Source organism: Rhineura floridana, chromosome 10, assembly GCF_030035675.1.
Source record: "Rhineura floridana isolate rRhiFlo1 chromosome 10, rRhiFlo1.hap2, whole genome shotgun sequence".
Lineage (NCBI taxonomy): Eukaryota > Metazoa > Chordata > Lepidosauria > Squamata > Rhineuridae > Rhineura > Rhineura floridana.
Genome location: NC_084489.1, coordinates 6,974,491 through 6,997,168, shown reverse-complemented (window position 1 = coordinate 6,997,168; position 22,678 = coordinate 6,974,491). Strand labels below are relative to the sequence as shown.

Sequence of the window (22,678 nt, the reverse complement as noted above, 5' to 3'; positions counted from 1 at the left end):
TCTCAGAATATGCTTAACAGGGTTTCTAATCCATTTTTACATGTAACAATAAGAATCTGGATGAAATGGGTCAAGTCTTTAGCAACCTCTCCATCTCCTCTTTTACCCTTTTTGAAACACCCCCATTTTCAGCACCTGTTTAAATATGCTCAGTTTAGCTCTTGGGAATAAAAAGGTTTCTACTGGGGTTGTGATCTTTTTGAAGAGGGCAAGCCTCTTTTGTGCACTCAATTGGCACTAAAGGTGTGACCTTTTCAGTTAAATTGGTTGTTACTTGCAGAAATGCAAGTGCTGGGAGATTATATTAATAGGACTAAAGCTCCTAGGGCGCTCATCTTTTACGAGAGCCTTTATATTGGGTCTGGCAATCTGAAAGGTATGATATCTATCTTGAATAAGGGTCTTTTGTCAGTGGTTTGTGGATCTAAAATAAGCTTAAAAGAGGCATGGGAAGCAGACTTGGGGTCATTGAAGATAATTATTGGAAAGCACTGTGGACAAAGCCCCTGTTGCATTCCATGTCAGCCCAATACTGTGAAACTATGATGAAACTTACACTGAGTTATATACACTTAGGTTAGGATGAATAAATTCCTCGCTAACAATGGATTGTTGGCAGATTATATTACAATATAAATCATTGATTTATTCTTGTTGTTGTCAGCTACATGGCTGGAAATCACTAATCATTGGAGCCACAGCTCTCCATTTATGCTATCTGGGTGGTGGACTAAAAATTGGAACACAGCCATTCTAGTAAATTGAAACAGCAGAATAGACTGAGCAGAGGTGTAATTAAGTCAGATAACTTTATTGAATCTTGGTGGCCCTTGTTGACATATGCTAATTCTGCGGAATGTTGCACTCATCCTTCTGTGGCTCATCTAGTTGATTGGACAGGTCTAATTCAAAAGTGTTAATATGTATTAAATGTGTTCCATTAGTCATTATTTTTGTATGCCTAGTTTTCTTGTTGTCTTATGTCACTACCATTACTTTTATTTTGTTTCTAATGTTTGAAAATTTAATAAAAATTTAAAAGTAAAAAAAAGTTGATTATCACATCAGGGGGAACGGGAAACTTCATATAAGTAAGTTGATAGCATTATTGGGGAAAAGCTTTTGTAGGTAACACAGTTACCACACAGGTTTAATGAGCATTCAGCCTTATTTGTTTGCAGAGAGGTTAGACAATGATGGCTATTTAATGATCATTCATTGTGGGGAGATTAGACGACCCTGCGTCAAACAAGTGTTAGTCCACACTTTCCAGTGCATTTTCCCATCACTTTCCTTATTGAAAAAAGTCTGATTTGGGGGAGGGGGAGCAGGTTTCTTTCACAAGAGTTCAAAATCAGCTGTAATGGTGCACCCTGAATTTGCCAGGACGTGACTGAATCCCACCCTAAAATAGTGACAGTTTGGAAGTGCCCTCAGTTTGCTTGAATACCTTATTATACAGCCACTAGAGTGGCTGTATACTATAGACAGCGTGGATTTTTCACATTCTGCAATGTTAAATTGAAAATACCCCCATGCCATTCTGAGGCTTCGCTTCCCACAAGCTCATTTCAAAACAAAACCTTACAAAACTTATCATCCTGAACTCAGAAATGCTTGCTTAACAACCCTCTCAGTTTTCATGGCGATACACAAAACAGTCAGAGAGAACAGAGTTCAAAGTCTAAAAAGAGGGGGGGAGGAGAAACCAGAGCCCTTTTGGACTTTTCCCCTGAGAGTTCTCATAATCTCTTGAAATTCATTAAAAATTAGCCATGTTCACAGAGTACCTGTAATCCTAATACTGACCTTGCCCCATACTCTGACCGTCATCTTCTGCAGTTTAAAAGTTAAAAAAATGCCTGGCTGCTTTTTAATTAATTTAATAAATTTTGGCTGGGACCCAATGATCAGTAAGGACCAACTGTCGGTGTTCTAAAAGACTCACAGCTGCTGGACTTGGCTAATCAGGGGGCCACACCCACACCAGACTTTGATTTCACGTGAGACAGTCATGGCTTTCCTCAGAGAATCCTGGGAAGTGTAGTTTGTGAAGGGTGCTGAGAGGAGACTCCTATTCCACTGACAGAGCTCCAGTGGCCAGAGTGGTTTAACAGTCAGCCACTCTGATTGAAGTCTGTGAGGGGAACAGGGCGTCTCCTAGCAACTCTCAGCACCCTTCACTAACTACACTTCCCAGGATTCTTTGAGAGAAGCCATGACTGTCCAAAGTGATATAAAGGCCTGGTGTGGAGGTGGCTAGTGACAGCTTTGGTTTAAATTTGGGTGGGAGGCTACATGTGCCTGCTGTAGAATAAAAAGTTGAAGGAAACGCTGAAAAGCAATGATACTGTTCACAATGTTTTCCTTTTGAAAAGGAAAGGATTTTCCCCTTTGCCTAGTGCCCGCCCACCCACCCAATCTCCTCCCCTCCCTGCCCCTCCCCTGGGTCAGTGTTAGACTAGGACCTGGGAGACCAGGGTTCAAATCCCCACACAGTCATGAAGCTCACTGGGTGACCTTGGGCCAGTCACTGCCTCTCAACCTCAGAGAAAGGCAATGGTAAAACCACCTCTGAATACCATTTACCATGAAAACCCTATTCAAAGGGTCGCCATAAGTTCAGTCGACTTGAAGGCAATCCATTTACATTTTCAAACATGATTGCACAGAAATAAATCCCACTGAACTCAAAAAGTATGCAAATGATCAAACTAGGGTTTCCAGGCCCAGCCTCCAGCCTTCTATATCTTTAAAAGTTGTGCAGGGGGAAGGGAGAATTTCACCTTGTGGTTTTTCCCATTACAGTGTTGCAAGAAAACCTGCACTTTCCTGAATTTTCTGTTCCCTTAAAGATACAGAATCATTCTCAGGCCCTGAGCATGGCAACCCTAGATCAAACCCACCCTTCCTTGCCCCTCCCTCCCCATCCCCTTCCAATTCCTTCCTTCCCCTTCCTCCTCCTCCCCTTCCTCCTCCCCATGGTCAGTTTTACCTATCTTAAGCATGATTGCACGGAAGTAAATACCATTGAACTCTATAAGCATGCAAACGATCAAACCTGCCTTCCCCTCCCCCTTCCTGTGCCCCCCTCCAATACACCCCTTCCCCTGCCTCCTCCCCCATGGTCAGTTTTTCCTATTCTAACCATGATTGTATAGGAGTAAATCCCATTGAACTCAATAAGCATGCAAATGATCAGACCTGCTTTCCCCCTCCTTCCCCTCTCCTCTCCCTTCCTCCTCCCCCCTCTTCCTTCTTCCTCCTCCCCTGTCCACTCCAGCCCTCCCTCCCTCCCTCCCGTCAGTTTTACCTATCCTAAGCATAATTGCACAGGAGTAAATTGCACTGAACTCAATAAACATGCAAATGATCAAACCTGTCCTTCTCCTCCCCTCCCCCTCCTGCCTGCTCCCATCCCAGTCCCCCCTCTACCTTTCCTCCCCTCCCTCTTCCTCTTCCTCCTCCTGCCCTCCCCATCCCCTGTGGTCAGTTTCACCTATCCTAAGCATGATTGCAGGGGAACTCAATAAGCATGCAAATGATCAATCCATTCTCAGCAAACTTGCACAGGATCCCATTTCTTACATCCCGGATTAAAAAGCAGGGCAATTCACTAATAGGCAAAAAACCTTGCGGTTTAAGAATGTACCTATAGCCCACAGCTATTTCTATCAAACTTTAAAAAGCAGGGAAATTGGGCAGCTATACTGAATGCACCAGGACGATCAGACGCATTTTATGTCCTCCTCCTTCTTTCTGATCAAAATACTTTTATTACTTCCAGTGTTGCCAAATTTTGCACTGCAGCGATCAAAATTCGCCATGAACTGACTCCAGCCACCTTGTAATTCTTGGTTGTTCTGTTCTGTTTTGTTTTTATATTAGATATTATAACTATGCCTTTGATAATTCTATTTTATAGTACTGTGTTTTAACAATTTTATCTGACTATCTCATGCTGGTCACTGACCATAACAATAAAGAATTGAATTGAATGCACCAGGGGAGCAGGAGACCTGAACTCCTCTCTGAGATACTGGACTGCCCTACAAATTGGTCAAAATGCAAACACTATTTGGGCTGGTCTTTCACAGTCCAAGTAGCTTGGAAGAATTTGGTAATGTGCCTCTGAGCATATGGTGAGTGGTGGCAAAACCTGCAATCAGCCCAAAGAATAGAAAGAAGACATGTGCTGTGCTGATCTTGTTTTAGCAGGGAGGAAGCAACATTATTAAGACAGTTGATATAGTTCAGATGGTCACTTTGAATATGTCTGATTTCCTTTGCAATTTTAGTGACATTTCCTATAGGAAATCATTTTCTTTTGTTTCTATTTCTGTGAATGTGTGAAGTACAGCAACATTTTGCAAAATTTACACTAAAAAACCTCCAAACATAATTGTGGAATAATGGCACTGACTTCTGCAGAATAGTCTCCAGTGGACCTCAGGAGTGTCTCAATTTGCACAAGATAAAACAGTGGGAGGTTAAATATATTCTAGCAAAATGCTAGGTGTGCTGTATGTTGTTGACCATGCCCACCTTGCCTTAAATGAAGTGGTTTAAACACAGCAGGCTGAAAACATGCATCCTCTTTTTTCCAACAGCTAGAGTCATTGCTGAAGTAGCAACATATTGTAATCAGTCTGATTTTACATCAAACTGCAGTTTCAGATTCAACTGTTAATGCACTCAAAATAAGAATAGAACATAACCAACAATTTGAAATACAAAAGGCTGTCTTCACCATCATATGACATTGACCAATAAAAAGGCGTTGAAATTAATAAAAATAAATTTGACACAGATTTCTAGGATGAATAATGAGGGAAATAAAATTTTCTAGTTTAGATTCTCTGTAGAAACATTAGTAACACAGGAAAGAAGCAAAGTAAGAAGAACACCAAGAAACATACAAAAATATAAATCTCCATCTTTGGAGATGGCAGGTGTTGCCACCACTCACCATATGCTCAGAGGTACATGTTACCAAATTCTTCCAAGCTATACAGCAAGTGGATTGGACTGTGAAAGACCAACCCAAATTGTGTTTGCATTTTGACAAATTTGTAGGGCAGTCCAGTATTTCAGAGAGGAGGTCAGGTCTCCTGCTCTCCTGGTGCATTCACTATAGCTGCCCAATTTCCCTGCTTTTTAAAGTTTGATAGAAATATCTGTGGGATATAGGTACATTCTTAAACTGCAAGGTTTTTTGCCTATTAGTGAATAAATATGTTGATGAATAAAGCTGTATGACCAGAATGTTTGCATACCCTTACATGGGAAGAACTTGGTTTAAATCCCCAATGCGCAGAATGCAGTTAGCATATCTCTGCCAATGTGCCATAACCTGCATAAGAGACAGTAATATCTGACTGTGGTTTTTCAGTCTGACAAGACTATGTGAGTATTTTACTGATAGCTACAAAAAGTACTAAAAGTATGGTTTGTCTTTCAGGTTGTAGACTCAAGGCTTGTCTCTGTTTTCGATGCTAGAGAGTTGGAATTGGTGATAGCCGGCACTGCGGAAATAGACCTTAATGACTGGCGCAACAACACAGAATATCGGGGTGGTAAACTATGCAGTTGCTTTTCCTTCCCATCTTCCATTTCATGATATCCTTGCCCTCATCCTCTTGGTGGAAATTCTCACTGGCCTTTTAAGAGAGACTGGCCTGTAGACTGTGGGTTGGCCCACTGCCAGCTCTATCCCCACCCCCACATGATCATATTCCCACACATAACTTAGAAGTACTGTGGAGGAAGTACACATGTGTACTAGGATACTATAGAACCGCAGTGATTCCTTCAATCAAAGTCCTTTGTAATCCAGCAGTAATCCCAAGAATTGTTGCAATACAATGTACTTGTATATTATACAGCCACTAGAGTACTGTATACTATAGCCAGCATGGGTTTTTCACATTCCGCAATGTTAAATTGAAAATACCCCCATGCCATTCTGATGCTTCCCATAATCTCATTTCAAAACAAAACCTTACAAAACTTATAGTCCTGAACTCAGAAATGCTTGCTTAACAACCCTGTCAATTTTCATGGCGATACACAAAACAGTCAGAGAGAATAGAGAGTTCAAAGTCCAAAAAGAGAGAGGAAAAACCCCAGAGCCCTCTTGGACTTTTTTCTGTTGGAGTTCTCATAATCTGTTGAAATTCATTAAAAATCAGCCATGTTCACAGATTACCTGTAATCCTATTACTGACCTTGCCCCATACTCTGACCATCATCTTCTGCAGTTTAAAAGTTTAAAAAATGCCTGGCTGATTTTTAATTAATTTAAGAAATTTTGCATTGAACTGAATGATAATGTCAGGCATGCTCAGTAAGAACCAACTGTCAGTGTTCTAAAAGCCAGACTCACCGCTGCTTGGCTTGGCTAATCAGGGGCCACACCCACACCAGACTTTGATTTCACTTGAGACAGTCATGGCTTCCTCCAAAGAATCCTGGGAAGTGTAGTTTGTGAATGGTGCTGAGAGGAGACTCCTATTCCACTGACAGAGCTCCAGTGGCCAAACTGGTTTAACAGTCAGCCACTCTGATTGAAAGTCTGTGAGGGGAACAGGGCATCTCCTAGCAACTCTCAGCACCCTTCACTAACTACATATCCCAGGATTCTTTGGGAGAAGCCATGACTGTCTAAAGTGAAATAAAGGCCTGGTGTGGATGTGGCCAGGCACAGCTTTGGTTTAAATTTGGGTGGCAGGCTACATCTGCCTCTTGTAGAATGAAAAAGTGGGGGAAACCCTGAAAAGCAATGATACTGTTCACAATGTTTTCCTTTTGGAAAGGAAAGGGGCTTCCCTTCTGCCCAGTGCCCACCCACCCAATCTCCTCCCCTATCCTCCCTGCCCCTCCCCTGGGTCAGTGTTGGACTACGACCTGGGAGACCAGGGTTCAAATCCCCACACAGCCATGAAGCTCACTGGGTGACCTTGGGCCAGTCACTGCCTCTCTGTCTCAGAGAAAGGCAATGGTAAAACCCCTCTGAATACCGCTTACCATGAAAACCCTATTCATAGGGTCGCCATAAGTCGGAATCGACTTGAACACAGTCCATTTTCAAACATGATTGCACAGAAATAAATCCCATTGAACTCAAAAAGTATGCAAATGATCAATCCCACCTTCCCTTCTACTCCCTCCTATCCCCTCCCTCTTGCCTCTTCCCTCCCCTTCCTCCTCCCCATGGTCAGTTTTACCTATCTTAAGCATGATTCCATGGGAGTAAATACCATTGAACTCTATAAGCATGCAATTGATCAAACCTCCCCTCTCCCTTCCTTTGCCCCCCATCAATCTGCTCCTTCCCCCTCCCTCTCCTCCTCCCCATGTCAGTTTTACCTATCCTAACCATGATTGCATAGGAGTAAATCCCATTGAACTCAATAAGCATGCAAATGATCAGACCTACCTTTCCCCTTCTTCCCCTGTCCTCTCCCTTCCTCCTCCCCTCCGCTCTTCCTTCTTCATCCTCCCCTGACCACTCCAGCCCTCCCTCCCTCCCCCTGGTCAGTTTTACCTATCCTAAGCATGATTGCACAGGAGTAAATCGCACTGAACTCAATAAACATGCAAATGATCAAACATGTCCTTCTCCTCCCCTCCGCCTGCTCCCATCCCTTTCTCCCCTCTGCCCTTCCTTCCCTCCCTCCCTCCTCCTCCCCTCTTCCTTATTCCCTGGGTCAGTTTCATCTATCCTAAGCATGATTGCAGGGGAGTAAATTCCACTGGACTCAAGCATGCAAATGATCAATCCATTCTCAGCAAACTTGCACAGGATCCCGTGCTCAGTGGCACATGTTACCAAATTCTTCCAGGGTACACAGCAAGTGGATTGGACTGTGAAAGACCAACCCAAATTGTGTTTGCATTTTGACAAATTTGTAGGGCAGTACAATATCTCAGAGAGGAGGACAGGTCTCCTGCACCCCTGGTGCATTCACTATAGCTGCCCAATTTCCCTGCTTTTTAAAGTTTGATAGAAATATCTGTAGGCTATAGGTACATTCTTAAACCGCAAGTTTTTTTGTCTATTAGTGAATGTGTCCACTACTTATTCTCACAGAAGGTGATTGAGGATGTGTCCAAGTTTAAAGATGAGGATGAACAAATCTAATATGGTCACACAGAGGAAATTTGACAATGTTGTCGCATATTTGAACTAGCTTTAGGATGCAAAATAGCCAGAAATAAAGAATATATGCCCCTGCACAATTTTTCTTGTCCTGGTAGTAAAATCTTGTTCATTTAAAATGTCAGTATAAGGGGGGAAATGGTGTTCCTTATAACTAGACTAGAGTATTGGGAGTTGGCTGTACCGATGCATTTTAACACACTAGCTTTTGTGTGTGTGCGTACATATTATATTTCCACTAGGGATGGTGTTTGCATCTTAGTTCTGTGCCATTCTTAACTCTCACCAGCCAGCTGGCAGTTCTGTGCTGCCATTTTAATTTTCCTGATTTTTTAAATTTTTTAATTAATTACGGTTTTTTGCTATTTTCATGCTGCTTGGTTTTCCCTTTTGGAAAATGACTCTATTACTAATTTTATGAGAGAAAATTTAAAGGGTTAATACCATAGATATTAAGAGGGAAGCCTAGAGAGCATTGCCCACATTTTCTAGACTTGCCTTAACATGGATAAGGCTCTATTTATTTCCCTGTTGATATCTGTGGTAATATACCCTTTGAATACTATACTCCCCATTCACCATTAAAAGCAGGAGAAAAAACAAACAATGATTGTGGCACTACAGGGGCTTCTAGCCAGGGACAAAGCAGGGACCAGACCTCCCACTCTAGGAACTTGCTACCGAAATGGAGGTAGGGTGGAGGAGCAGGGACCAGAAGCTGGGGGGGGGGATACATGAAGGATGCAGGCAGGGGCAGAGTAAAGTAAAAGGTCAGCGTCCCCCAACCTCACCAGGGATGGGTCAGACAGGAGGGGAGGGGGGAAGGGAGCGGTAAAATGGAGGCTGTGGAGGTTGATAGAAGCTACAAAGGTTGCTGTTCTATAAATAACAGAAAACACCAATACTAAGAGAAAGGCAGAGGGAAGGACAAAGGAAAAACACTGAATGAAGCACAGAAACGAAGTTGAAAAATGGAGCTAGCAAAAAGGCCACCGGTGTCACAGAAAAGCTGCTAGAGTTCTTGGCAAGCATGCTCGCTCGGCACACAGAGCGAGCGTGCGAACTACTGAAATAACCAGTTTTAAATCTGAAGTGAGTGGAATTCTCATCCATCCCTAATTTTGCCTCATTTAGTTCAGTGGCTTTCAGTCTGTTCCAGGGAATCCTATGGCTCCTCGGAAGCTTATCAGGTCTTCTTAAATGAGAAGATTGGTAATGGCAGACAAGTTTGCCGAATGACTGTTTGACCACTGTTACTGATCTTCCCCTGACATATGCAAACATGAAAGGTATTGGGCATGTTCTAGGGCGCACCTCCAGTTTATACAGAGTGGTGGGGAGCCTCAACAAAGCAGTCCAAATGAAATGATTGTGCACCCTAAGGGCCATCTGAGAATCCTTTGCAGGTCCATGACAGACCCATAGGAGTTTCTTGGCAGACCAGTTGTGGTAGAAAGTGTTCCCTGGCAATAGAAAGTGTGAAAAGCACTTATTTAGCTGTACCGTTAGCTAGATCTGGAACAAAGAGGAGAAGGCAGAAGAAATCCTGCTGCTTTCCTTCACCATCATAACCAGTTGTGGCTTCTCTTTGTGTGTTTCTAACACATTTCTCATTTACACACTTTCTGTTTCAGGTTACCACGATGGACATATCGTAATACGATGGTTCTGGGCAGCAGTAGAGAGGTTCAACAATGAGCAAAGACTACGGTTGCTGCAGTTTGTCACTGGGACATCTAGTGTGCCATATGAGGGCTTTGCAGCCCTTCGAGGGAGTAATGGGTTACGGCGCTTCTGTATAGAGAAATGGGGCAAAATAACATCCCTTCCAAGGTATGCATGAATTCTGAATAAGATCATAAATGCTGTGGTGGAGATTCATTCTAAAACATTTCTTGGCATTTTTTAATTTCCATGTATATTCTGCAAGGGAACACATAACAGATAACTTTATATGATGTGCTCAATTAAAAGAAAACACTGCAGAAACAAACTCAAATGACTCCTAAATCTTAGCTCATTTTTAAAAGTCTCATTTTACATTCTAAAAGTTTTGTCTCTTCTGCACAGGTTGGGGCTCTCACAAACATTTTAGATGTCCTAACTTGTCATGCTTAGGGTTTCTTTGAAGGCACTTTCTTTAAACACCCTTCCCAGATCATAGAAGATACAGATTGAAAACCAGACGGAAAGTGATTCAAAAGAAGATAGGTCCATTTTCTGTTTTATAAGCATTGAGGGCACAAATTCTGTTTTATAAGCAGCGGTGTCTAAGCTGAAATGATTGCAACAGATTGTAGCTGTAGATGTCACATTTTGCTCTCATACTCCTTCCAAGGAATTTAAGTACACTTTTGCTCAGTCTAGTCTATCTCAGTATGTTGCTATATGGATAAAAGAGAAAGCTTCTTGTTGGCACCCTGAGCTCTCTGGAGGATAGGTGAATAAAAATAAACTTAGAGGAACCGGCATATGCTGGGGGGTAAAGAAAGGCCGGGGAAGGAACTGGCAATCCCACCCCATATATACGGTCTGCCTAGTAAACGTCGCAAGACGTCACCCTAAGAGTCGGAAACGACTCGCACTATAAGTGCGGGGACACCTTTACCTTTAGAGGAACCTTGGCCAACTCCTCAGTCAACTTCTTTCCACTCCCTTAGTCTCCCACTTTTTTGTCCTTTTTATTGTTGCTGTATGTCCATTAAGAAAGCTTAAGAAGAAAATGGGCTACAGCAACTTAGACAGGTGGGCAGGGCAACCCCCTGCCAGTTACATGACATCAGAATTGTATCATGTGCTCTAGTAACTTTCATTCAGCCTCTTTATACTGTTGTTTGCTTGCTGAGAAGGATGCAGAATAGGTAGGAGAACAAAGGATATCTTGGTTCCTATGGCAGAAAATTCAAATGGTATCCTCTACAGTGGTAAAAAAATCACAATAAACTAAATAGAGAGCTGTTTGCTAGTCGGGCGGGATATAAGCTGAATAAATAATAATAAATAATAATAATAATAATATAATTGACACTTTGATGCCCTTTAATGGAACCCTTGAGGCAGTCTACCTCCCCTCTATATTGGTATGATAGGCCCAGCATACTCAGTGCCTTTACAATTTGTAGCTCACAGTATGTGGCCTTTGACTCTGCTAAGTGCTCACTACTATAACACCACACCTTTGTTTTAGTCCTATAATTAAGGGGAAAGCCAAGCTATAATACATGCCAGGAACACCTCCATTTGAGGAAGCATTCACTATAATTAAGGATATATTTGGAAAAGAATATTAGCTTCATTTTCACCTCTGGGACAGCTCCACATGGTTGGGCATTTGCCAGGCCCCAAGACCACCAAAGCACTCGCCCCCAAAGCAATTCTATTAGCTTTCCATTTCTTCAAAGCATCCAAGAAGGTTGGAGTTGGCATGAGAGAATTCTCGGTTTCTTCCAGGTTAAGAGGGCCTACTGAGGGTGTCCTCAAAATCTTGGAGTCAGTAATGGTTGCATTTCTGGAAACACCAGCTTCAAGTAATGATTAATGTTCAGGTACAAACTGCTGCTTTTCTGTGTGTCCTTTTGGGAGGTGGGGAGTGCCCTGGTATATCTGGAATCAGTCCAAATCCACTGGTTCAAGCCTTTCAAAAGGAAAACCTTTGAATCTGCCACAGCCAAAACTGAGTTCCTTTCAGGACGTTCTCCAAGTACCAACCATTCCTCCCAAAGGTTTTGACCTCTCAAATTGTGAAGCATTCTTGCTGGGTATAAGAAAGGAAAGTTTTAGAATTTTAAAGAGATGCCCCAGGCTTTTGGCCTGCCGTGTACTAGAAAGGTAATTGGCCTCTTTGTGCTCACCAAACTTTGATTGTTCCCTTAGATAAGCATTATGACCTTTATTCAGCTAGTCTGAAGATATTAAGGCTAAATATTAATGTTTGCTATCTTATGTTCAACTGCTAAATAACTGAACTCTTTGCCCAAAGAAGCTTTTTCTACAAAATTAGATCTTTGGGACTTTCCCACGTGTGTGGTTTGGCCCTAGAAGCAACTACTTACTTTTTCATTCCTGTGCAGGAATATACTGTTGTGAGTTTGCTCTCTGATTATCATGAAGAGCAGAACACAATGCTGGTGAAGCTCACTGAGCTCAGTCCCAAATACGGGCTTTGGGGCTTTTAATACTTATCCTCAAATAAGAGATAAGGGACTGAATGACGGTGAAGAAACTGAGACTCAAACCAGACAAAACAGAGGTACTGTTGGTGGGTGGTTTGTTCACCTTGATGAATGGTATTCAGTCTGTTCTGGGAAGAATTGCACTGCCCTTAAAGCAGGGGTGGGTCTCCTTGGTCCTTCAGAAGTTGTTGGATTCTAGCACCATTCAGCCCCAGCTAGTGGTCAAGGAAGATGAGAGTTGTAGACCATCTGGAGGACCACAGGTTAGTGCTCTCTGTCCTAAAGGATCAGGATTGCAATTTGGGGATATTTCTAGATCCAACATTATGCTTAGAAACTCAAGTAGCTTTTGTTGCTTAATCTTTTTTTATCAGTTTCTGCTGATATGCCATCTGCAACCTCACCCGGATAGAAATAGCTTAGTCACAGTTATGGATGCTCTGCTAACCTTTTGCTTAGATTCTTGCAATGCACTGTATGCGGGGCTGCTTTTAAAAATGGTTCAGAAACTGTATTTGGTTCAAAATAGAGCTGCTAGATTATTTCCTGCAACTGGGCATTTTGATTGTGTTATGCTAGTATTTTACCAGCTGCATTGGATCCCAGTCTGTTTCTAAGCTCCATTTAAAGTGCTGGTTTTAAACGTCAAAAGCCCTGAAAAGTCCCTTCTATATATGTCTGTCCAAACCTTAAGATCCTCTTATAAGACTGTACTCTGGATGCCCCCCCCCAAGTAGTCAGTGGCTTCCAAGGAGACGGCCTTTTGTGTATACACACACTCTCACACACACATACATGTTAAGGGGAATGCAAGTTGAGGACCCTTCCTCAGCTGGTTAAATCTTCCCCCCCTTGTGATTCCCGTGATGATTGACTCCAGGATGCTATTAAGCAGAGGGGGGGGCAGTGTCCATCAGAATCAATGGGGGGAGGTTTAAAAATTTCCTCTTCCTACAACCCCCACCCCCACGTTGTGGTGCTCAGTGGACTGAGTAACAGGTGAGAATAGTGAAAAAGGAGCTGAATTACAGAAAAAATAAATATATAGATCCACAAACACACACACACACACTTGCTCATCAGTGGGCCAGATGAAACCCAAGGAGAAGGAGGGTGCAGGTTACACACTTCTGAACAAGAGATTTCTTGGAGACTATATATACTGACTGGTGAATGTACAAAATGCAGTCAAGGTATATACATTGCCCAAGTCTTGTTGGAGATTATGCATAATGGCTGGAGCATGTATAAAATTCAGCCAAGATACACACATTCCCCAAGGCCTGTTGGCGATTATGTGTAATGACCAGAGAATGTACAAAATTCAGGCGATATATGCACATTTCCCAAGGCCTGTTGGAGATTATGTATATTGACCAGGAAATGTGCACAATTCCCTCTTCAGGAAAGGTTAATGTGCATATTCTCCATGAGGCCTGGTGAATGTGAACAATGGCCAGTTATTATGCACATTAACCACAACTTGCATTCCTCTCTCTCCGTAGAATTCCTATTACATATTTTTCTAAAGTGTCATCACACTGTAATTCACAATGCCATCCATCAGTAGATGGCCCTACATACTACAGCTTGAGCTCTGAGCTACTGGGCCATTGCAGCAATGGAAGAGGGAGGTGGAGGCGGAGGCAGCGGGCGGCCCAGGCAGCTCCTCAGCAGCTGTACCGCTCTTCTGCACTTCTGCTGCCTGCCTCACCGACAACAATTCTTCAGGCTCAACAGCAGAGGACAAGGAGGAGAGAAGCGACAGCAGAGCAACATGGTTGCTGAGGAGCTGTCCTGGCCTGTCTTGAGAGTTCCCCTGTAACTTACCTGGGTCATTCGCCTGTCTCCCTCTCCCTCACCCACGTCTCTCCTGCTTGTAGGAGAAAGGTTAATCCTGCTCAGCACTGCTTTTGGGTGCACACGAGATCCCTGCAGCGTTCTCTCTCATGCACCCGAACCCAGTCCTGAGCAGCATTTTCCCATCCCCCAGATCAGCTGATGTGAACGTAGGAAGATTCTGCTTGGTCTGGGTGTGCAGGAGAGGTCCCTGCAGGGATCTTGTGCATGCACCCAAATCCAGTGCCAAGCAGGGTTGCTCTCCCCTCCTCACACTGGCTGATGTGAAGGCATGGAGATTCTGTTTGGTCCAGGTGCATGAGAGAGGGCTCTCTCGCACACACCCGAATCCAGTGCTAAGCCAATGCAGGGTGGGAGGGCAATCTTGCTTAGCACTGGGGTGCAGGAGAGAGGCTCATCCATGTCTAAAGGGAGGGGGCAGGGAAACTTGGCCAGGCCTAAAGGGAGGGTGGAAGGAGGCAGGCATAGCCAGGTCTAAACCCCACACACTAACTCATTAGACGAGGGATAGGGAACTTTTTTGCTCCCACCTTGTGGACCAACTTTGACAAGTGGGCAGGGCAACCTGGCTGTTATTCACTGACATTACAATTATGTCATGTGATTGACATGTGGATTGCCCTGCTCACTGTCAAAGTTGTCCACAGGGGGTTGGCAAGGTCTAAGGCAGCTTTTCCCAACCAGTGTGCCTCCAGATGTTGTTGGACCACAACTCCCATCAGCCTCAGCCAGCATTGCCAATGGTCAGGAAAGATGGGAATTGTGGTCCAACAACATCTTGCGGCACACTGGTTGGGAAAGGCTGGTCTAAGGGGTGGAGGGATTGGTGAGGCATGGGAGCTTGGGTGGGGTGGGGTTGTAGGCAGGGTTGGCAAGCAATGCGAGCAGGGGCAGAGTCCCTAGTTTATGTGTGGGTGTGTATCTTACAATATTTTTCTAAGACTGTCTTCATGCTGTAGTTCACAGCACCATCTGCCCAGGTGAGCAACAGCAGAACAGTCATGACAGGCCAGGGCAGCTCTTCAGCAACCACACAGCTCCACTGCTGCTGCCGCTGCCACCACCCACCTCACCACCAATGCTTTTTTAGCCTCAGCGATGGAGGGCAAGGAGGAGGGAAGCAGCAGGTGGTGGGAGAGCAAGATGGTGGCTGAGGAGCTGTTCCCGCCTGTTGTATTTCTGTGTGGTTCGCCTCATCTGGCTGCCTCCCCCCTCCTTGTGGAAAATGGAAATGGATTGCCTTCAAGTCGATCCCGACTTATGGCTACCCTATGAATAGGGTTTTCATGGTAAGCGGTATTCAGAGGGGGTTTACCATTGCCTCCCTCTGAGGCTAGTCCTCCCCAGCTGGCAAGGGCCTGCTCAGCTTGCCACAGCTGCACAAGCCAGCCCCTTCCTTGTCCACAACTGCCAGCTGGGGGGCAACTGGGCTCCTTGGGACTCTGCAGCTTGCCCACGGCTGCACAGGTGGCAGGGCACGTAACCCCTGAGCCACTCACTGTGGGGTGATCTTTAGCTGACCCTTGACACCCAGGAGACACGAGCGGGGATTTGAACTCATAGACTCTGGACTCCCAGCCAGGCTCTTCTCCTCACTGTGTCTAAAAGGGAGAAGAGGGGCTTGGCAACCTGCAGGGGGAAAAAAGGATGCTTGACAACCTGTGGGGAGTGGGGAGAAAGGAGGCATGGCAACCTGTAGAGAGGGAGGGGGGAAGACTGCTTGGCCCAGTCTGAGGGAGAATTTGGCAAGGCCAGAGGGCAGGGTGGTTGATGTAGGGAGCAGCTGGGGTTGGCATTCCTCTGCACTTCCAGCACCAGGGGAAAGGAAAAGGGGGATCATCATGGAAGAACTCCTGGTTTACCCCCTCCTCTATGTCATCCTCAAAATGGCACCTGGTTGGCCACTGTGAGAACAGGATGCTGGACTAGATGGGCCACTGGCCTGATCCAGCAGGCTCTTCTTATGTTCTTAAAATCTCCTTGCTCCACTTCCCTTTAAACTCTACCTCCGTATCTGACTTGGCTGAAGACATCAAGCAGCCACTGGCAGAGGGGAGGAAGGCAGGTGTTGGGGAAATGCTCACTCCCCATCCCCACCCCCCATTTAAGGACTCATGGCACAGTGTCTCTGCTGGATAGCATAACAGGAGAGAAAAGGACAGTTGGTAGGGTTTGGGGTTTAATCTGGAGACAGGAAGGAAGAGAGAGAGCTGGGAAACACCTGAAGATGAAGCACCTCAGGGTACAGGATCTCTCTGTGAAGATCTGATGCAGGTTAGTGAATCTGTTACCTTGTAAGAGTAGCTGTTTGCTGCCATTTGTGCTCCACTTGTATATTCGTAAATAAAGCAAATATTATAAATACACCCTAAGTGCTCTTTTAGCCAAAGGAAACTCTCAGCAGTCACCCTTGAACCTCTTGCCCCTTTAGGAAGTGGAGAGTATGTCACAATGCCTTTTGTATACTTGAGTTAGGAGATAATTTAGTTCAGAACTACATTTCTGGGGCAAATACAAGATTCCCAACTTGGTGATTGTGGCTTACAGACAACGATGCAGAATGGGAAGCAGATGACGGGAGGAGAGCTGCTTAACCTTGCCCCACCCAACACTTTCCTGCTTCTCCCCCTCCCCCACTGCCCCTCCCTAGCTGCTTCTCCAAAATTCCAAATGGTCAAGTGGGGGAAAGTGGCAAAGGGGAAGGATTGCAGTTGAAAAATGCTGAGGGGGCAACGGTGAAATTCCCGCTCCTTATCTGCAAATCCCATCCTCTTCTCCCCAGCACAGCAATGGCAATTACAGTTTTGGAGAACCTACATTTGTCTCCAGACATTCCAACTTTGCTGTACTTGGATATTCAACTCTGCAGATTATGCAGGGGGTTACATATTTCTGATGAGGCTGCTAATTCTTTGAAAAATGTACACATTGGTCTTTTTTTCCTTTTCTTTTTTTACTTGCAGGGCACATACATGTTTCAACCGCCTGGATCTTCCAACCTACCCATCCTATTCTATGCTATACGAAAAGCTGTTGACAGCTGTTGAAGAAACGAGCACCTTTGGACTTGAGTGAGGACATTCAAGCTTTTTTAATGTGTTCCTGTCAGTAACATCACTCCTTTCCCTGCTGCCGTATGATTTTGGTTTTTTGCGTTTTTTATTCTGAGGGAAAACATCAGGATTGACAAAAGCTGTGCATGAAGAACAGCCTTCTGTTAAGAACTAACCTTCATGCGTTCATCTTTGGTTTCCGATGGACAGCTAGCCTGTATGCAATGATTTTTTTTAAAAAAAAACCTATCTCAAGGTCTCTCCGCATACCTCCATTAGTAACAATGAAAATATGAATGCAAGTTATGCTACACTTGACCAAATGTTAATAAATGTTTACTCCCACCTACGTTGGTTAAAAAACAACAAAAAACATGGAGCATTCCAAGCTTTTATATGCACATCAGGATTCAACCCACAGTTAATCTTGCATCTTAACAGCTGTCGTCTGCTAATGGGAGATGGCCAAGAGTCTCTTTCATTCATCCTTGATTTTTTTTTTTTTGTACATATCGCGCAAAGGTGAAATACACCTATGAACAAAATGGATTTTTTTATATAAGAACTCATCATTCACATCAACCTTCATTACCTGGAGCTGGGCCAGACATATGATGCAGATAAGACATTCAAACAAAACAAACCTGTAGTCCAAAAGCAAAGTGTGCCTGTGATTGTTAACCATTGTTAATTGCCAGTACTGGAAAGAACTTGCACTTCAGAGCTATTGAGGCTTGGATGGGAGGTCACACATATTGTAATGAGGACAGGCAAGAAGCACCCAAGAAGGATGTCTTATCATGTAGCATAATAGACAACAACACCTTACCTAATCATTGTACATAGCAAAAGTAACAGGAAGAATACTCTCTTCTTAATATCTGCTCGTTCTGCTGATTCCTTGTTTATGTTTAAATACTTCCTTACAGAAAAGAAATATAGACAATCTTGCACCCTGTAATGGAAGTCATTAATTATTTAAGGAATACTGATTGACACAAAATTGTGATTTTTGTTTCATTTCTCTTTGATCTCAAATCCTCCATTGGGAGGTTCTACATAAAAGGATTTAGCCAAAGTTCAGTTATGTGCGAAGCTGCAGAGAATGAGGGTGCTGAGGCAGTATGAATGACAGTGTTATCTGCATTGCTGTAAATGTACTGCCTTCAAGTCGATTCTGACTTATGGCGACCCTATGAATAGGGTTTTCATGAGGCTGAGAGGCAGTGGCTGGCCTAAGGTCACCCAGTGAGCTTCATGGCTATGTGAGGATTCAAACCCTGGTCTCCCAGGTCGTAGTCCAGCGCCTTAACCATTATGCCACACTGGCTCTTAGGGTTCCTAAATCACCATTTGACTAGCTGGCATATTATCTATTAGTGATCTAAAACGTTTGGCCTCTTTTGTAACCAGGTGAAAAAGTAATGGCTTAGCTTTGAGGGCTTTGCCTTCCATTGCCAAAATTAGAACAGCAAAACTCACTGGAACATGCATACTTTGATGGGTATTGATGAAACTAACTGGGGTGGAAAAATCAACCTTATAATAATATTTATCTTTTTCTTCATCTCTGCTGTCTTTTTTTTTTTTTTAACTGAGCTTGATCTGAGAATAGGCTGTAATCCTCTGTACACTTAGCTGGGAGCAAGGCCCACTGAATTCAGTGGGACTAACTTCCAAGTAATATGCATAGGATTGGGCTGCATGTGTATTTTGTCTCCACCAAGAGTAGTCATTTCAACATGTGATGTTTAAAAAATCAAGATGGCATAAGTTGTTAATTGCATACATGTTCATAGCATCAGAGATCATAAGAAACTGTGATAAATTAATCTTTAAAAAGGGACCCATCCGCTTGTACTTCTGCCCTAGAAATTGTACCTGAACTGAGGTGCAAACCTTGTGCTTGTATGCTCTCTTTTTCTCTCACAGTGGGGAGAGAAGCTAACACTGGCTCTGTCCTTAACTTCTGAGTGCAATAAGGGTGATGGGTAAGGTGCAAGAAGCAGGTGAGTAGTTGAGGCTCATGAGACCAAGTTCCACTTCCTCTCTTATCGTAGAGAAGATCCTTAGGTAGTCACATAAGTGATGCATAGCCCCCCCACACACAACTCCACTAAATAAAGCTGCACAGTGGTCACTTCAAGAAAGTTGCTATTTCTGTTTAGAAATCCAAAAAAAAAGGTAATTAAAAGAAATCCAAATGTATACTAGGGCAGGAAACATTCTCAGAATGGTCCCCTACGTGTGGCAGGAAAAAAATAACTTCTAAGGTAAACCACAAAAAAGGCATTTCTTTTAAAAAGGGCAATTTACAGTCCAAAGTTAAGAACATTTTGGTTCCATATTTCAATGAAAGAGATTTAAAGACACATTTACCTTTAATGTCTCACTGATTTCAAAGTGCTTAACTGTGGCTGAATCATGCACTACTTAGACTATATTTTTATTATATTTATATCCTACCTTTCATCCAAGGGGCTCAAGGTGGCATATATGGTTTTAGACCTCCCCATTTTATCCTCACAACAACCCTGTGAGGTAGGTTTGGCTGAGAGACTATGGCCACAAACCAATACACACTTACCTGGGAGTAAATTCCATATTAGTCAATGAGGCTCAATTCTGAGTAGACATGTAAAGGGTTGCACTCTGACTGGCCCAAGGTCACCCAGTGAGTTTCATGGCTGAGTGAGGATTTGAATCCAGGTCTCCCAGGTCCTAGCCCAACACTTGAATTACTACACCATACTGGCTGTCTTTTCGTAATCTTTATTGGGAACATGTACACTCTTCAAAGAGAACAAATATGGACACAACAAAAGCCATGGGGCCTGGGAACATCAGGTAGGTATATGAAGAGAAGATATTCATAACTGGTTTGCATGTTGAGCTAGGAAGTAGGTAGCCTAGGACCTAGATGAATGCCTTCTATTTCAGCTGATATAAAAACCAACCTTAACTAATCTGTTTGATGAATCCCTTATTAGGCTGACACCTGATTTATCACTATTGTTTCATTCATTACTTATGTTGTTGTTTGTTGTTATGTGCCTTCAAGTCGATTACGACTTATGGCGACCCTATGAATCAGCGACCTCCAAGAGCATCTGTCATGAACCACCCTGCTCAGATCTTGTAAGTTCAGGTCTGTAGCTTCCTTTATGGAATCAACTCATCTCTTGTTTGGCCTTCCTCTTTTTCTACTCCCTGTTGTTTTTCCCAGCATTATTGTCTTTTCTAGTGAATCATGTCTTCTCATGATGAGTCCAAAGTATGATAACCTCAGTTTCATCATTTTAGCTTCTAGTGCCAGTTCTGGTTTAATTTGTTCTAACACCCAATTATTTGTCTTTTTCACACTCCATGGTATGCGCAAAACTCTCCTCCAGCACCACATTTCAAATGAGTTGATTTTTCTCTTATCTGCCTTTTTCACTGTCCCAACTTTCACATCCATACATAGAGATCGGAAATACCATGGTCTGTTTTTTCTTACTTTGTTTTGTTTGTTTTTGGAAAAATTTGAATAAAAATTATATAAAAAAAAAAAGGAAATACCATGGTCTGAATGATCCTGACGTTAGTGTTCAGTGATACATCTTTGCATTTGAGGACCTTTTCTAGTTCTCTCACAGCTGCCCTCCCCAGTCCTAGCCTTCTTCTGATTTCTTGACTATTGTCTCCAGTTTGGTTAATGACTGTGCCGAGGTATTGATAATCCTTGACAAATTCAATGTCCTCATTGTCAACTGTAAAGTTACATAAATCTTCTGTTATTACTTTAGTCTTCTTGACGTTCAGCTGTAGTCCTGCTTTTGTGCTTTCCTCTTTAACTTTCATTAGGATTCGTTTCAAATCATTACTGGTTTCTGCTAAGAGTATGGTATGTCTGCATATCTTAAATTATTGATGTTTCTCCCTTCAGTTTGCACACCTCCTTCACCTTGGTCCAATCCCGCTTTCCGTGTGATATGTTCTGCGTACAGATTAAACAAATAGGGTGATACAATACACCCCTGTCTCACACCCTTTCCGATGGGGAACCAATCTGTTTCTCCATAGTCTGTCCTTACAGCAGCCTCTTGTCCAGAGTATAGGTTGCACATCAGGACAATCAGATGCTGTGGCACCCCCATTTCTTTTAAAGCATTCCATAGTTTTTCATGATCTACACAGTCAAAGGCTTTGCTGTAGTATATAAAGCACAGGGTGATTTTCTTCTGAAATTCCTTGGTCCGTTCCATTATCCAACATAGGTTTGCGATATGATCTCTGGTGCCTCTTCCCTTTCTAAATCCAGCTTGGACGTCTGGCATTTCTCGCTCCATATATGGTAAGAGCCTTTGTTGTAGAATCTTGAGCATGACTTTACTTGCATGGGATATTAAGGCAATAGTTTGGTAATTACTGCATTCTCTGGGATCCCCTTTCTTTGGAAGTGGGATATATATTGAACGCTTCCAGTCTGTGGGCCATTGGTTAGTTTTCCATATTTCTTGACACATTTTTGTCAAAATTTGGACAGATTCAGTCTCAGTAGCTTGTAGCAACTCTATTGGTATGCTGTCTATTCCTGGTGATTTGTTCCTTCCAAGAATTTTAAGAGCAGCTTTCACCTCACATTCTAAAATTTCTGGTTCTTCATCATACAGTTCCTCCATGAATAAATCTGTCATCTTTGCATCTCTTTTGTAGAGTTCTTCAGTGTATTGTTTCCATCTTCCTTTTATTTCATCTCAGTCAGTCAGTGTGTTCCCCTGTTGATTATTCAACATCCCTACTCGTGGTTTAAATTTCCCTTTCCTTTCTCTAATCTTTTGGAGTAGGGCTCTTGTTCTTCCCATTTTGTTGTCCTTTTCTATTTCTATACAATAACTATTGTAATAGTTTTCTTTGTCCCTACGTACTAGTCGTTGTATAGTTGCATTTAGGGTTCTGACTGTGTTTCTATCTCCTTTTGCTTTTGCTTTCCTTCTCTCTTTAACCATTTTAAGAGTTTCTTCAGTCATCCGTTGAGGTCTTTCTCTCTTTTTAACAAGAGGTATTGTCTTTTTGCATTCTTCCCTGATAATGTCCCTGACTTCAGTCCATAGTTCTTCTGGTTCTCTGTCAACTAAGTTTAAAGCCTCAAACCTGTTCCTTATTTGATCTTTATATTCTTCTGGGATGTTATTTAAATTGTATTTTGGCATTATGAGTGCTCTGTTCTTCTTCTTTAGCTTTACTCTAATTTTCGATACAACCAGTTCATGATCTGTACCGCAGTCTGCTCCTGGTCTTGTTTTTGCAGAAAGTATGGAACTTCTTCATCTTCTGTTTCCAATTATATAATCAATTTGATTCCTATATTGACCATCTGGTGATGTCCACGTGTACAGTCGTCTTTTTGGTTGCTCAAAAAATGTGTTGGCAAGAAACAAATCATTGGC

At 43.0% G+C, this 22,678-nt stretch overlaps 1 protein-coding gene across 9 annotated transcripts in view; it reads left to right on the top strand.

Moving 5' to 3' along the window:
• HECW1 (HECT, C2 and WW domain containing E3 ubiquitin protein ligase 1) overlaps window positions 1-18,193 on the top strand; it is a 349,770-nt gene extending 331,577 nt beyond the window's left edge. For 8 of the 9 annotated variants that reach the window (XM_061586857.1, XM_061586865.1, XM_061586856.1 and 5 more), the window contains 3 exons: window positions 5,462-5,576; window positions 9,796-9,994; window positions 17,157-18,193. In XM_061586857.1, coding sequence (XP_061442841.1) covers window positions 5,462-5,576; window positions 9,796-9,994; window positions 17,157-17,268 — 426 coding nt within the window. In that variant the 3' untranslated portion in view covers window positions 17,269-18,193. The remainder of the gene's footprint in view (window positions 1-5,461; window positions 5,577-9,795; window positions 9,995-17,156) is intronic. The other variant, XM_061586862.1, reaches the window with a different exon arrangement.
• Window positions 18,194-22,678: the final 4,485 nt, after the last annotated feature.